Source organism: Lactuca sativa, chromosome 3, assembly GCF_002870075.4.
Source record: "Lactuca sativa cultivar Salinas chromosome 3, Lsat_Salinas_v11, whole genome shotgun sequence".
NCBI lineage: Eukaryota > Viridiplantae > Streptophyta > Magnoliopsida > Asterales > Asteraceae > Lactuca > Lactuca sativa.
The window spans coordinates 203,138,032-203,150,976 of record NC_056625.2 but is presented as its reverse complement, the minus strand read 5'-3'; the positions used below and the strand labels follow the sequence as shown (position 1 = coordinate 203,150,976).

General features: G+C 38.3%; 1 protein-coding gene across 1 annotated transcript; it reads left to right on the top strand.

The window, feature by feature from the left end:
* The first annotated feature begins 322 nt into the window (after positions 1–322).
* On the top strand, positions 323–1,671 carry LOC111904757 (floral homeotic protein DEFICIENS). The gene has a single exon (XM_023900485.3). The coding sequence runs from the start codon at positions 542–544 to the stop codon at positions 1,580–1,582; it is 1,041 nt and encodes a 346-aa protein (XP_023756253.2). The 5' UTR covers positions 323–541; the 3' UTR covers positions 1,583–1,671.
* The last annotated feature ends 11,274 nt before the right edge of the window (positions 1,672–12,945 follow it).

Genomic DNA, 12,945 nt, shown 5'->3' with positions numbered 1-12,945 from the left:
AATAGCGGACCGAGTAAGCCGAATTTGATGAGCGGACCCAATCCGTTTATTATTAAACAACCCCTTAGTCTCATTTTTTATTTTACTAAAAGTGTTATGATTATAAAAAATATATATAAATGTCATAATACTATTAATTTGTATATACTTTTTGAGGCATACAATTTTAAATAATAAAAAAAAAAAAACTTTGTTTGGGGGTCATAATACTTTTTGATGCATACAATTTTAAATAATAAAAAAAAACTTTGTTTTGGGGTCATAATACTCCTGAAGTATTTCCTTAGTTAAAGCTATCATTCGTTGTAACTTATTGAGAGTGTATATGTATGTCTCAGTTTGCGTGGGGGAGACGGACATCCATTTTTTCTCCACACTGTCATCGCTCTTACATCGTCAATTTATTTTCATAATTTTTTTATTGTTTTATTTGAAAAATCAAATACAGTTAATGAAGCGTCTCTTCTCCAAACCCTCTTCTCTGTTGCATCTTCAATAAATAGTTGAAGTCACTGGTGTTTCTGTTCATAGATTCAAAGACATGGGACGAGCGAAAGTACACATGGAACCCATAAACAACAACAAGAAGCGCAAAGTCACATTCCACAGACGTAAAAACTGCCTAATCAAGAAGGCTCTTGAACTCACAACCCTCTGCGATGTCAAAGTCTCCATGATCATCCGCACCGATCAACAAGAACCAGAAATCTTCCCTCCTGATCCCCATAAAGTCAATGGTTTGATTGATCTTTACAAACGGCAGAAAAGTATGGATCCTGGGAAGATTCGATATTTTAGTTTATCAGACTTTTTCAACGGGAGAAAGATAAAGATTGAACAAGAACTTGCTAATGAAAAAAAGAAGAACATGGAAGCAAAGTACCCGACATGGTTTGAGTTCTTGAACAATTCCTCCGAAGTGCAGTTAAGGGAATTCGCTAATGGGTTGGAAGGCAAAATCGATGTTGTTAAAAGAAAGATTGAGTGTCTCAAGGTTGACAGCAAGATAAAGAATCTTGATCATCACGTTATCTACCCTGGAACCCTTCTTGATGTTCATAGTTCTTTCGTTACACCATCAATAAACCCTAGCCCTTTGCCAATGAAGATGCCAATGAACTATAGCCATCCTGTCTTTGATCCTTCACATCTGTTTACTGATCACAATAACATTAACAACTTTAATACGCAACCAACAAATCCCAACTCAGAAATAATGAAGTTGCTTATGAAAGAGAATGATGACTGCTACGATAATAAGAATTTCGGCCTCCAACCTAAATTACCAACGATGATCCCAATGAATTACAACGTTCCTGTATTTGCTGATCTAAATAGTTTCAACATGCAATCAGAAAACCCTAATTTAGAAACATTGAAGTTGGTGACCAGGGAGAACGATGACTGCTATGATTATGAAAATTTGAGCGTTACGCAAACATCAACGTTTTGTCTTCCATTTGAGATACCTGAATTGCCGCCATTCATGCACATGAATCCAGTCTCAACATCTGAGTCTTCTTCCCAAATTACGGAGTACAACGCAGGAGCAGATGGTAATCATTATCATTACACGATTTAAGTGATTCTTTAATTTTAATGTTAACATTTGTGGTGGATAATCTTAACATAGGTTGTTATGTATTTTTGATCATGTCTCGTTCACGAACATTCATAATATCATATGTTTTCTTTTAATTGATTGGATCATATTATCTTAATATTTTACATGTCTTTTCATTTCAATATCTTTTGTAAATTAAATTAATGTTTGGAAAATTATTGGTGATTCGATAATGTTCTTTTGTATGGCTTTCTTTTTCTGTCTCATGCGTATAATATTGGTTGGAGCCTAAAAATCTTGATCGAATGCCATTGTTTTGTTTTGACAATTTTCGAAAAAAAGGTCTGCACTCATTAATATGACCAGTTTTCAACCTAAAACCTTGGGTACTGAAACCACAAGAACTTGATCCATGAAATCAACTTTCCTTTGATTTGAACAGATTAAATGAAATATACAAGTCCCACTTAATTCAACGTTGGTTGATTAAGCAATTGAGCGTTGCCACCCCCATGTAATTTTCTTTTTGTTACCTACCCGTAAGAGAAAAAAAAAAACAATTCCCACAAATAGTAGTGTACATTTTGTTTTTTAATAGCAACTTACAATTTTACCCTTTAAAACTTTTCATTTCGCCCTTATACAGCACCGTCTATGGATTAGTTATATACAATCACACTCATAAAAAAGTATTATACCATTGAATTAGGTACCTTTGAAACTCTGTTCAAGTGATCATAAGTATCAACTTAGATTTTTTTTATTATTATTTTTGAAGTTTAAGTTTTTGTTTTATATATTTAAGCTTTTCATTCAATCCTATTCAATTTTATTTTAGTATTTATCTTTTCATTCATAACTATATGAAGGACACCCACGCCATTGACGTAGGTTTGAATGGTTAGTATATCAAAGTAAAATGTTTTTTTTGCTAAATCAAGAAATATGAATGTACATTCATAAATTTACATATTATAACATCCTACTTAAATTTATTATAACATTGTAGGCTCATCAAACACTTGTTATGTAGTCCTAATTTTGAAATATTTTCATATCACTTAAGAACCTTGCATGTCAAGACAACTGTGTAAGACATCAAGAACATCATAAGACAATTTTAGCAAATAAATGATGAATACCATCTTCTCAGAAGCTATTTGTATTACTGAACCATGTAACCTGGGCAATCAATGTAATTAATAAAGTAATTAGCTCAAAATCAATTAATAGATGACATGAGACGATACAGATGGAATGCATGTACATTAAGATGCTCATCTGGAACACCGACCATTTCAATATGTTGTTTTGGATCTCGTATCAATTGTATCTGAATTCAAGTTGAAAAATAATTTGTAAATTTTAAAATAATAATAATATGAATATATGAATTTGTATTTATAGTTACTTGATATGAGATGACATGACATGACAGAACATAATAGGTTGTACTGCATTTGGTGGATTGTGTTTGAGGCAGATGTTGATTAGAGAAAGTTTTAAATTTTTATCTCTCATATATGCAAAAGATGTGAATAGCCTCCATATGCCTCATCTAAGTCAAAGGAAACTCCAACCTTTTGGAAACATGAAATGACGACTTTTATTGTTCAAGATGTGTGCAAATTTGTTGATTGATGAGACTCCAACACCTATGTGGTTTCAAAAACAAAAAGGACGTTTAGAAAATTATTTAACAAAGAGAAGCCATGTTTTGGAAACTAAAAGATGAGAGATATGTATCAAGTTAGGAAATAATGGGAAAAGTCACATTTCATATGCTAGAGGGTAGTTTCTTTTTGTCTCAATGAACTGTCTGAGTATTAATGATTGACTATTTTACCCTTTTGGTTTAAACATAGCCTAAATAACAAATTAATGTTTATTTAAAGCGTAATATAAACTAAAATCACAAGTATCTATTATTTGGTATCAATATAATTATCTTCTTTTTTATAGAATTATCTTGAACATATGTTCATAAGTTAAAAAGAAACAACATTTGTAGTTTATATCCAGAGAATGCTCTAGTAAATTACTAGGACGTTATTTACATAGTTGCAAGAAATACCACAACTTAAAAAACAAACGAGATGAGATTAAACATGCAATAAATAAATAAAAAAAAAAACAAAATGTTCACTTATTTTCCCCTTTGAGGAAATATGACAACATAACGCTTTGCTTTCTCCACATTTTTATACAATAGATCCCTATCTCCACCACTAGTTCCCATTACAAAAGGGACTCATGTTTTGCAATACAATTCAACATTATCTGCATAACATAACATGGTGGATGATTGAATAAACTAATATGATTTGATATATCTTTATATCATAAAATTACATATTTACCATTTACAACATTAGGTATAATAAAGTCTACAAAGACCAGATCAAGATGTTGTTCAAGTAAAGATGCTATAGGAGTCTCTAGGATAGTTTTATAAAAGTACAATGATGTAATAGAAAAAGCAAAAGCTCCATATTATCACACCAACACTAAAAACCCTTTCTATAATCCCTTTATTTCTCATATTAATTTCCTTATTCCAACTGAATGTACTAGACCCGACTGTTCTGTTTTTCGGTTGTCAAATGTAAGTACTGTAGTATTGTATATAGTACCTACTATTATACTAGTTGCCTTAAATTGATTATTAAGGTATAATGTGATGGCTAGATCCCATACTAAACGCTCTCCCTATCAAAAGATTCTAGGATCCAAACGCGACCTCTGCAATCAATTGCAAGCCGTGAGCATCCACATTAAATTATATGATCATGTATACCCATTATAAGTATCACCTTTTGTTTAGAACAATGCGTTAGTGATTCATTGGTATAGTTAGATCATGTAAGTGTTCCATGCTATAGCAACTTAGTATGTTCGTTCTATTATAGTATCTTAGTAGTTTCTCTTGTTCTATTATCTTAGTACTTTCTTTCTATTATCGTGTACTATATCTAGTATTAACTGAACCTCTAAACTATACCTATTATAATTTACTAGTATTCTACTTGAACTGTTATTGAAAAGACTCATTTTACTACTAAGTTATGCTTGTACTTTAAAAACGGAGTTTTGTTAAACTATAAAGCAACATAACTATAAAATAGCTTTTGAAATGTTTTGAACACTTATAGAAGAAATAAGTAACATTTTGAAAGATGTTTATAACAAAAAATTACACAATTATCATTGTGTTCAACTTGTATTCCCTCCCTTAAAAGTATTTAAAACGGTTAAAAGATTCATTACGGGGTATGAATTCATCTAATGTGGGTGATTCAAACGGGTATGCGTGTAAGGATGAGAAGTTCCACGAATTAAGTCCCGAGACACAATAAGTCTTAAATGAAATATAAGGGAACATATTGACATTAATATGGTGTTTATAAACAACTATATGAAAGGAAGCACCTTCCGGGGCTAGGAAACACCTTGACCTAGTGTTGGAATCACATGTGATTCAAAAAAGGAAGGTAGAATGGAACTCACATGAGTTTACTACTGTAACAACCCGAAATTTCGTATCATTACTTGTAACCCTTTTCGTAATCCATTTTGATCAACCAATCGTCGTTTCCAAACCCAATTCCGATTTCGTCGTTTAATTAAGTCATTAATTTATATTAATCTAAAATGAGTTAATGGGTGTCTTAATGCATATAGAAATCATTCTAACACCCCAAATTAGTGATCGGAACATTTCTAGAATCGACCATATCGGGTTACGGCAACTTGGTCGAGTGCGACCAAAAGCCCCGTCTAACGCCGGTATCGGGTAGAATTCCGCCGTGTACGATTCCCGAACACTATTTAAAGTGTTCAAAGCTTCCATTTGAAGCTTTTGGCTCTCTCTCACTACTCTCTCTCTAACCTCTCTCCTCATCCAAATCAAAGGTCCAAAAACAAAGATTTAAGGCTCCAAATCAAAGAGGTAACATCCTTAACTTGTTATCTAACCTCTTTAGCCTTCAAATTGATGTTTAAACAAAGATTTAGGACCTGGAACAAGTGTTTACGGCCAAGGCACATGCTTGGGCCGTAAACACCTAAAGTGGGGTTTTAGAGCCATTTAACCCTTCCAAATCATTGTTGGGACTTAGATACGACTTTGAGACTTACAAATCGGGACTTGAAACGTTTAAAACTTGAATTTTGAGGGATGATTAGGAGTTTACGGCCAAGGCTCATTCTTGGGCCGTAAACCCCTCAAACATGGGGAGTAAACACCTTTTTACATGTTAGATTGCCTTGAAACTCAACCAATAGCCTTGTGGTAAATCCTAGAATCATCTAAAAATAGTTTGGGGGCCTTAAACATAACAAAATACATCATACACGAGTTTACAGCCATGGCACATACCCTTAGGCCGTAAACTCATAAAAGTGTTCCAAATGATGCCCTTAAACCATCCCAAGGCTTGGAAAAATTACTAAAATCACATGTGATAGCTTTAAGTGCCTCAAAACAATTATTCTTGACCATAGGAATGTTTACGGCCGTAAACTCCAAGTTTACAGCCGTGAACTCCCTTTTAAATGGTATAAATTCATTTAGTTTATTCGAAGGCATTTTAGTAAATCATTCCAACAATCCCCAAGTCCAAACGAGCCATTAAACACTCAAAATCACACCATCATGAGTTCACGGCCGTGAACTCATGTATATATGTGTTATGTGGCTGTAAACTCCCTAAAATGTTTACTCTTGGGGAGTAAACTCAAATCCCGAGTCCCTAGCACCATTACAAGTCCGTAGATGTCACCCGGGTCACTCCAGACACTCGTTTTGAGATGTTTAACCCCATTGGAGTGTAATGTTCCATCTAATTAGTGATTGTAAATCTAATTAGATATATATTTGGACATTATTTCATTTTACATAGGAACATCATGAGTAATCAAGCCCCGAACCAACGTTTAGTGTCCGAAACCGTCGCATTTCCTCGTCTGGTGAGTTCATACCCCTACTCTTTTTCACTATTTTCACTGTTTTCAGGGGGAACACAAGCAAAGTACAAGGGATTTCTTGTACTCAAAACTTGTTTTCATGTTTGTGTTTCATACTTTTATGCTTTTAACACTAATTGATACAACTGATAACCGTTTGAACATGCAGACCACGTAAACATTTATTTGTGAAATGGGTTTATAAACTATTATGTTTTATATATTTCACAAATGGTTTTCCACATTTTATCAATTAAAAGCATGACATTAGAACATATGAACATAAAACTTATACACTGTTTTGTCCTCGGTAATACTCCACATTAGTCCTGTATGATTGGAGACACGTCCTCGGCGAACACTCCACAGAGATACGCGAGTGGAGGACTGCACCCATAACCAGAATCTCTGGGATTAGAGAGGGTGACTTGAGTGTATAGATCTATACGGGGCTGACTACCCCACACCTGGTTGCTAGCTACAGCCGAACCGAAATGGTTCAAGGGTGACGAAAGTCATAAGGTGATGTGGACTACTTATTGCCACAATTAGTCTATCGTATGGTTATGGAACTCGCAATTAGGATAACAGAGATTTACTTATAGTAAATATGAACAACTTTATACACCTCACAAGATAACCAGGTTTTGGTATACATTTTTCACATTGGAAACCAACATTCAGGAAAGTATGGGACTTTCCTCTGGGAAAAACATTGAACATAACCACGTATACAGAAAACATCTTTTACATTGATAACCAACATTCAGGAAGGTATGGGATCTTCCTGGGAAACCTTGTACATAACCAGGTCTAACAGAATACATCTTTCATATTGTAAACCAACATTCAGGAAAGCATGGGGCTTTCCTGGGGAACATATACATAACTAGAAAAGTGTAACAAACTGGATAACCTTACATCTTTTACAATTGGTAACATACAATCAGGAAAGTATGGGACTTTCTTGGGGATACATTGGTACTTAAACAGAACAGTATAACAAACCGGATAACCAAACTGTATATTTTTCACATGGGTAAACGTGTTTTCAGTGTACAAACTTACTATACTTTACATATTGTGAAACAACAACCAACTTTTTAAGAAAATGTGAGATTTTCTTGGCGTGTGTTACATTTTCAGAAACAGAAAGGAAACATGAACATTTACAAAAAACAAAAACTACTTATGAACTTACCAGCGTTATGCTGATTTTCAAACCGCTTGTGTTCTCAGGTCAATGTTAGAACAGGTACCCGAAGATCATTTTGTTCCAGGTTGGAGTGCGCAGAAGACCATTTCATTTTGTTATTATATACTATGTATCACAACTGTATAACTTTACTTTTGAAACAAATGTAAAACTTTTCTATATGTAATGTAATGGTTGTTCTACTTTACTTACTATGTGCATTGGATTTGATACTCAAAGTGGAGTCAACCCCGAAAATGTTTCCGCCTTCGGTTTTCAGGATGTCACAGATTGGTATCAGAGCCCTTGTTTATAGTGAATAAAGTATACCAAACCTTACATGGTATAAAACTATAAACACTAAAGGGCCTAAGTGCTCTGAATTAAAAGTATCTTCAAACTATAAGTATTTTCAAAAGTATACAAGTATACCGAACCGTCGAGATCTATAACTACAAGTAGAACAGAACATAAGTAAATGGGTGTTGTATACTGTGGTTAAACCTGGGTAGTTATGTAGTCGTGTCTAGGATCAATATAGCCTGGCCAACTATATTCATCCGAGACACGGCCAACATGTGCTTGGGAGTGACTGTAGTATGCGGCATGCGTAAAACTTACCCTAATGCCACAAACATCGAACCAGTGTCTTAGCGAATCATGAAATACTATGGGAGTATTTCTGGAATCAATTCTTTGTAGAAATCCTCGTTCACGTATAGATCCTTGATCATTCCATTAGCGATAGTTTACCTGCTTTGATAAATTTTTCCTGCCTTATCGCTTATTCGGAATATATATATCTGTCATATCTCTCGATTCGATTAAGAGGACTTATCATCCTCTCTCTCTCTTTCTTGATCTTATTATATCAAGATGCCTCCCAAAAGAAGATCCAACTCCAACAACCCTCCGCCACCACCTCCTCCTGAAATTGACCCTGTGGTATTCCAAGCAGCTGTTACCGCCGCGGTGGCAGCTGCTATGTCTCAACTAAACACCGGTGGTTCCGGTGGTTCGGGAGGTGGTACTCAAACTCAAGACCAAGGAAGTAACCAGGAACACCGAAAGGAGGGTTCCTATAAGGACTTTATGAATGTGAAACCAACATCTTTCGATGGCACTAGAGGTGTCATTTTCTTATCCCGATGGTTCGAGAAAATCGAATCCATCTTAGAAATCTGTGCCTGTGCTGAGTCCGACAAGGTTAAATTCGTAGCCTGTACCTTCCTCGATAAAGCCTTGACTTGGTGGACGGCTGAGTCAAATCCCTGACCCTACCCGTAGCCAACGCCATGGGCTGGGAAGCCATGAAAGAACTCATGATAGCCGAATATTGTCCCCGTGGTGAAATGCAGAAGCCAGAGCACAAGCTCTGGAACCTGAAGACGAAAGGTTTCGACATTGCTGCATACACTTCCCGATTCGATGATCTCGCACTTCTCTGCCTTGGTTTAGTCACTCCTGAAAGTAAAAAGATCAAAAGGTTCATTTGGGGGTTAACCCATCCGACAAAGGGTCATGTCTTGGCTACTCCTCCGGATACATATGATAGTGCTAAGACCTTAGCCCAGACCCTAATTGATCATAGTGACGATGTCGAGGAAACCACTACCGCTCCTGAGTCGACCAAAAGGAGTGGTGAGAAAAGAAAATTCTGGAAGAAGAAGAAGGGTCAATCTTCTCAAGGATCCTTCAAAAAACAGCAAACAGTAGCAGTCCATGCTGCTACTACCCCCGTTGCTGCTGCTTCTGTTGTGGGATCCACAACTCTAACTCCTACCAGCCAGTATGCTGGTAATCTCCCCCTTTGTGACAAGTGCAAGTATCACCACAACCCTGGCCCCTGCCGAGAACTGTCGTGTACCAATTGTGGTAAGAAGGGGCACACGGTTCGATTCTGCAAAGCTCCGGCCCAATCGGCCAATCAATCTTTCGGAGCAGGCGTGGGTCAAGCCTGCTACAACTGTGGTGAAGTTGGGCACTTTAAAAGGAACTGCCCCAAGAGGTCTACAACAGATAACACAGGAAGAGTTCTAACCATGGGACGGGAGGAAGCGGTCGCCGATCCCACTGTTGTCTCGGGTACGTTCCTTCTCGACAACTCATATGCTAGTATTCTTTTTGATTCGGGTGCTGAAAGGAGCTTTATTAGTCATGCATTCAAACATACCCTAAAACATAATTCCCAGCCTTTAACTGAAACGTTTACCGTCGAGATGGCTAACGGTGAGAAAGAAAGCGCCAGCGAGGTGTTCGTAGGTTGTACCCTTACCCTGAATGACCATTCATTTCCTATCGATCTCATGCCGGTTTCCATAAAGAGCTTTGATGTCATCATTGGAATGGATTGGTTGAGTCCCAATCATGCGAATATCCTTTGTTTCGAAAAAACCATCCGTCTCAACCTTCCTTCGAATCAAACTCTCGTTATTTATGGCGATAAACTCAGTTCCAATCTTCGTATCATTTCCTACATCAAAGCTCAAAAGCTCCTGCGAAAGGAGTGCATTGCGTTCTTGGCCCATGTAATCAACGAGAAACAGGAAGTTAAAGACCTCACGAGCATCCCCGAAGTCTGTAACTTTCCTGATGTGTTTCCCGAAGAGCTTTTAGGAATCCCTCTCGAGCGTCAGGTCGAGTTTCGTATTGACCTAATTCCTGGAGCTACTCCCGTAGCGAAGTCTCCGTATCGCTTAGCTCTAGCAGAAATGCAGGAGTTATCCAATCAAATCAATGAGTTTCTTAGTAAAGGATTCATTAGACCGAGTTCCTCACCCTGGGGAGCTCCGGTATTGTTTGTCAAGAAGAAAGATGGATCCTTTCGGATGTGTATCGATTATCGTGAGCTGAACAAGTTGACTGTCAAAAACCGATATCCTCTTCCGCAAATAGATGACCTCTTCGATCAACTCCAGGGAGCCAGTTACTTCTCCAAGATAGACCTTCGATCAGGGTACCATCAGCTACGAGTTCATGAGATTGATGTTTCGAAAACAGCTTTCAGGACTCGATATGGACACTACGAGTTCGTAGTGATGCCCTTCGGTCTAACCAACGCGCCGACGGTGTTCATGGACTTGATGAACCGGGTGTGTCGTCCTTATTTGGACAAGTTTGTCATTGTGTTCATTGATGACATACTTGTATACTCCAGAAGTGAAGAAGACCACAAACAACACTTGAGGCTAGTGTTGGAAACCTTTCGATCCGAGAAGTTGTACGCGAAGTTTTCCAAGTGTGAGTTCTGGATTCGGAAGGTAACTTTCCTCGGTCACGTGGTAAGCAAGGAGGGTATTCGTGTAGATCCTTCCAAGATTAAAGCGATAGATAATTGGTCGACACTGAAGACACCCACAGAAATCCGACAATTCTTGGGTCTCGCCGGCTGTTATCGGAGATTCATTCAGAACTTTTCCAAAATCGCCAAACCCTTAACCACTCTAACACAGAAAGGTGTACCCTTTTGTTGGAGTGATAAACAAAAAACCGCATACCAGACGTTGAAGAAAGCTTTGTGCAGCGCGCCTGTTCTGTCCCTACCCGAAAGGACGGAGGACTTCGTTGTCTACTGCGATGCGTCTAATCAAGGCATAGGCTGTGTGCTTATGCAAAGAGGAAAGGTGATTGCTTATGCCTCTAGACAGCTAAAAGCACACGAGGTCAACTATACCACAAACGACTTGGAACTAGGAGCCGTAGTCTTTGCATTGAAAATTTGGAGACATTACCTCTACGGAACCAAGTGCACGATCTTCTCTGACTACAAGAGCCTGCAACATATCTTTGATCAGAAAGACTTGAACATGAGACAACGGCGATGGGTAGAACTACTCAGTGATTATGAGTGTGAAATCTGTTACCATCCCGGCAAGGCCAATGTGGTAGCAGATGCCCTTAGCCGAAAGGAAAGTTCAGGCCGCAAAGTGAAGAACCAGACGATGACTATCTATTCCAACTTACCCATGCAAATCCGAGAAGCCCAGTTAGAAGCCCTCAAACCCGAGAATGTATTGATCGAAACCTTAAGAGGAATGGAAAAGAAACTTGAGATTAGAGGTGACGGAGTCTACTGTCTCATGGATCGAATCTGGATTCCAAAGTCCGGAGGATACAAGGAGATGGTCATGGAGGAAGCACACAAAACCAAATACTCGATTCACCCGGGCTCTGAGAAGATGTACTTGGATCTCAAGAAACAATACTGGTGGCCAAACATGAAAGCTGAGATAGCTATGTTCATGGACAAGTGTCTGACTTGTGCCAAGGTTAAAGTTGAGCACCAGAAACCCTCGGGTCTGCTCCAGCAACCCGAGATACCCGAATGCAAAAGGGAGATGATTACCATGGATTTCATCACCAAACTACCCAGGTGTCCGAGTGGGTACGATACCATTTGGGTAATTGTCGACCGGCTAACAAAGTCCGCTCATTTCATTCCGATCAAAGAATCATACAACATGGAAAGACTCACACGGATTTACATCCAAGAAGTAGTACGACTGCACGGTGTACTTGCGTCCATTATCTCTGATCGAGATAACAGGTTTACCTCCCGATTTTGGCAGTCTCTCCAGAAAGCTCTTGGAACCAAACTAGACATGAGCACGACGTATCATCCTCAGAACGATGGACAAAGTGAGAGAACAATCCAAACCCTAGAGGACATGCTTAGGGCATGTGTCATTGACTTTGGAAATTCGTGGGACATACATCTACCTTTGATCGAGTGCTCGTACAACAACAGTTACCACACCAGCATTAGGGCTGCCCCGTTTGAAGCCCTATATGATCGCAAGTGCAGATCCCCTCTGTGCTGGGCCGAGGTAGGGGATACACAGTTAGCCAAGAGTCGAGTCCCAGACAGTGTTCTCACTAGTCCTGAAATCATCCGTGAAACCACCGAGAAGATTATCCATATCCGAGAACGACTGAAAGCTTCACGTGATCGCCAAAAGAGTTACGCTGATAACCATCGGAAACCACTGGAATTCCAGGTTGGAGACCGTGTCCTGTTGAAGGTCTCGCCCTGGAAAGGCACTATACGCTTTGGTAAGCGTGGGAAACTTAATCCGAGGTACATTGGACCCTTTGAGATCCTCGCCAGGGTCGGTCCGGTAGCTTATAAACTTCGTTTACCTCACGAGCTCAGTAACATTCATCCCGTCTTCCATGTTTCCAATCTCAAGAAGTGCCTATCCGATGAAACCCTAGTGATTCC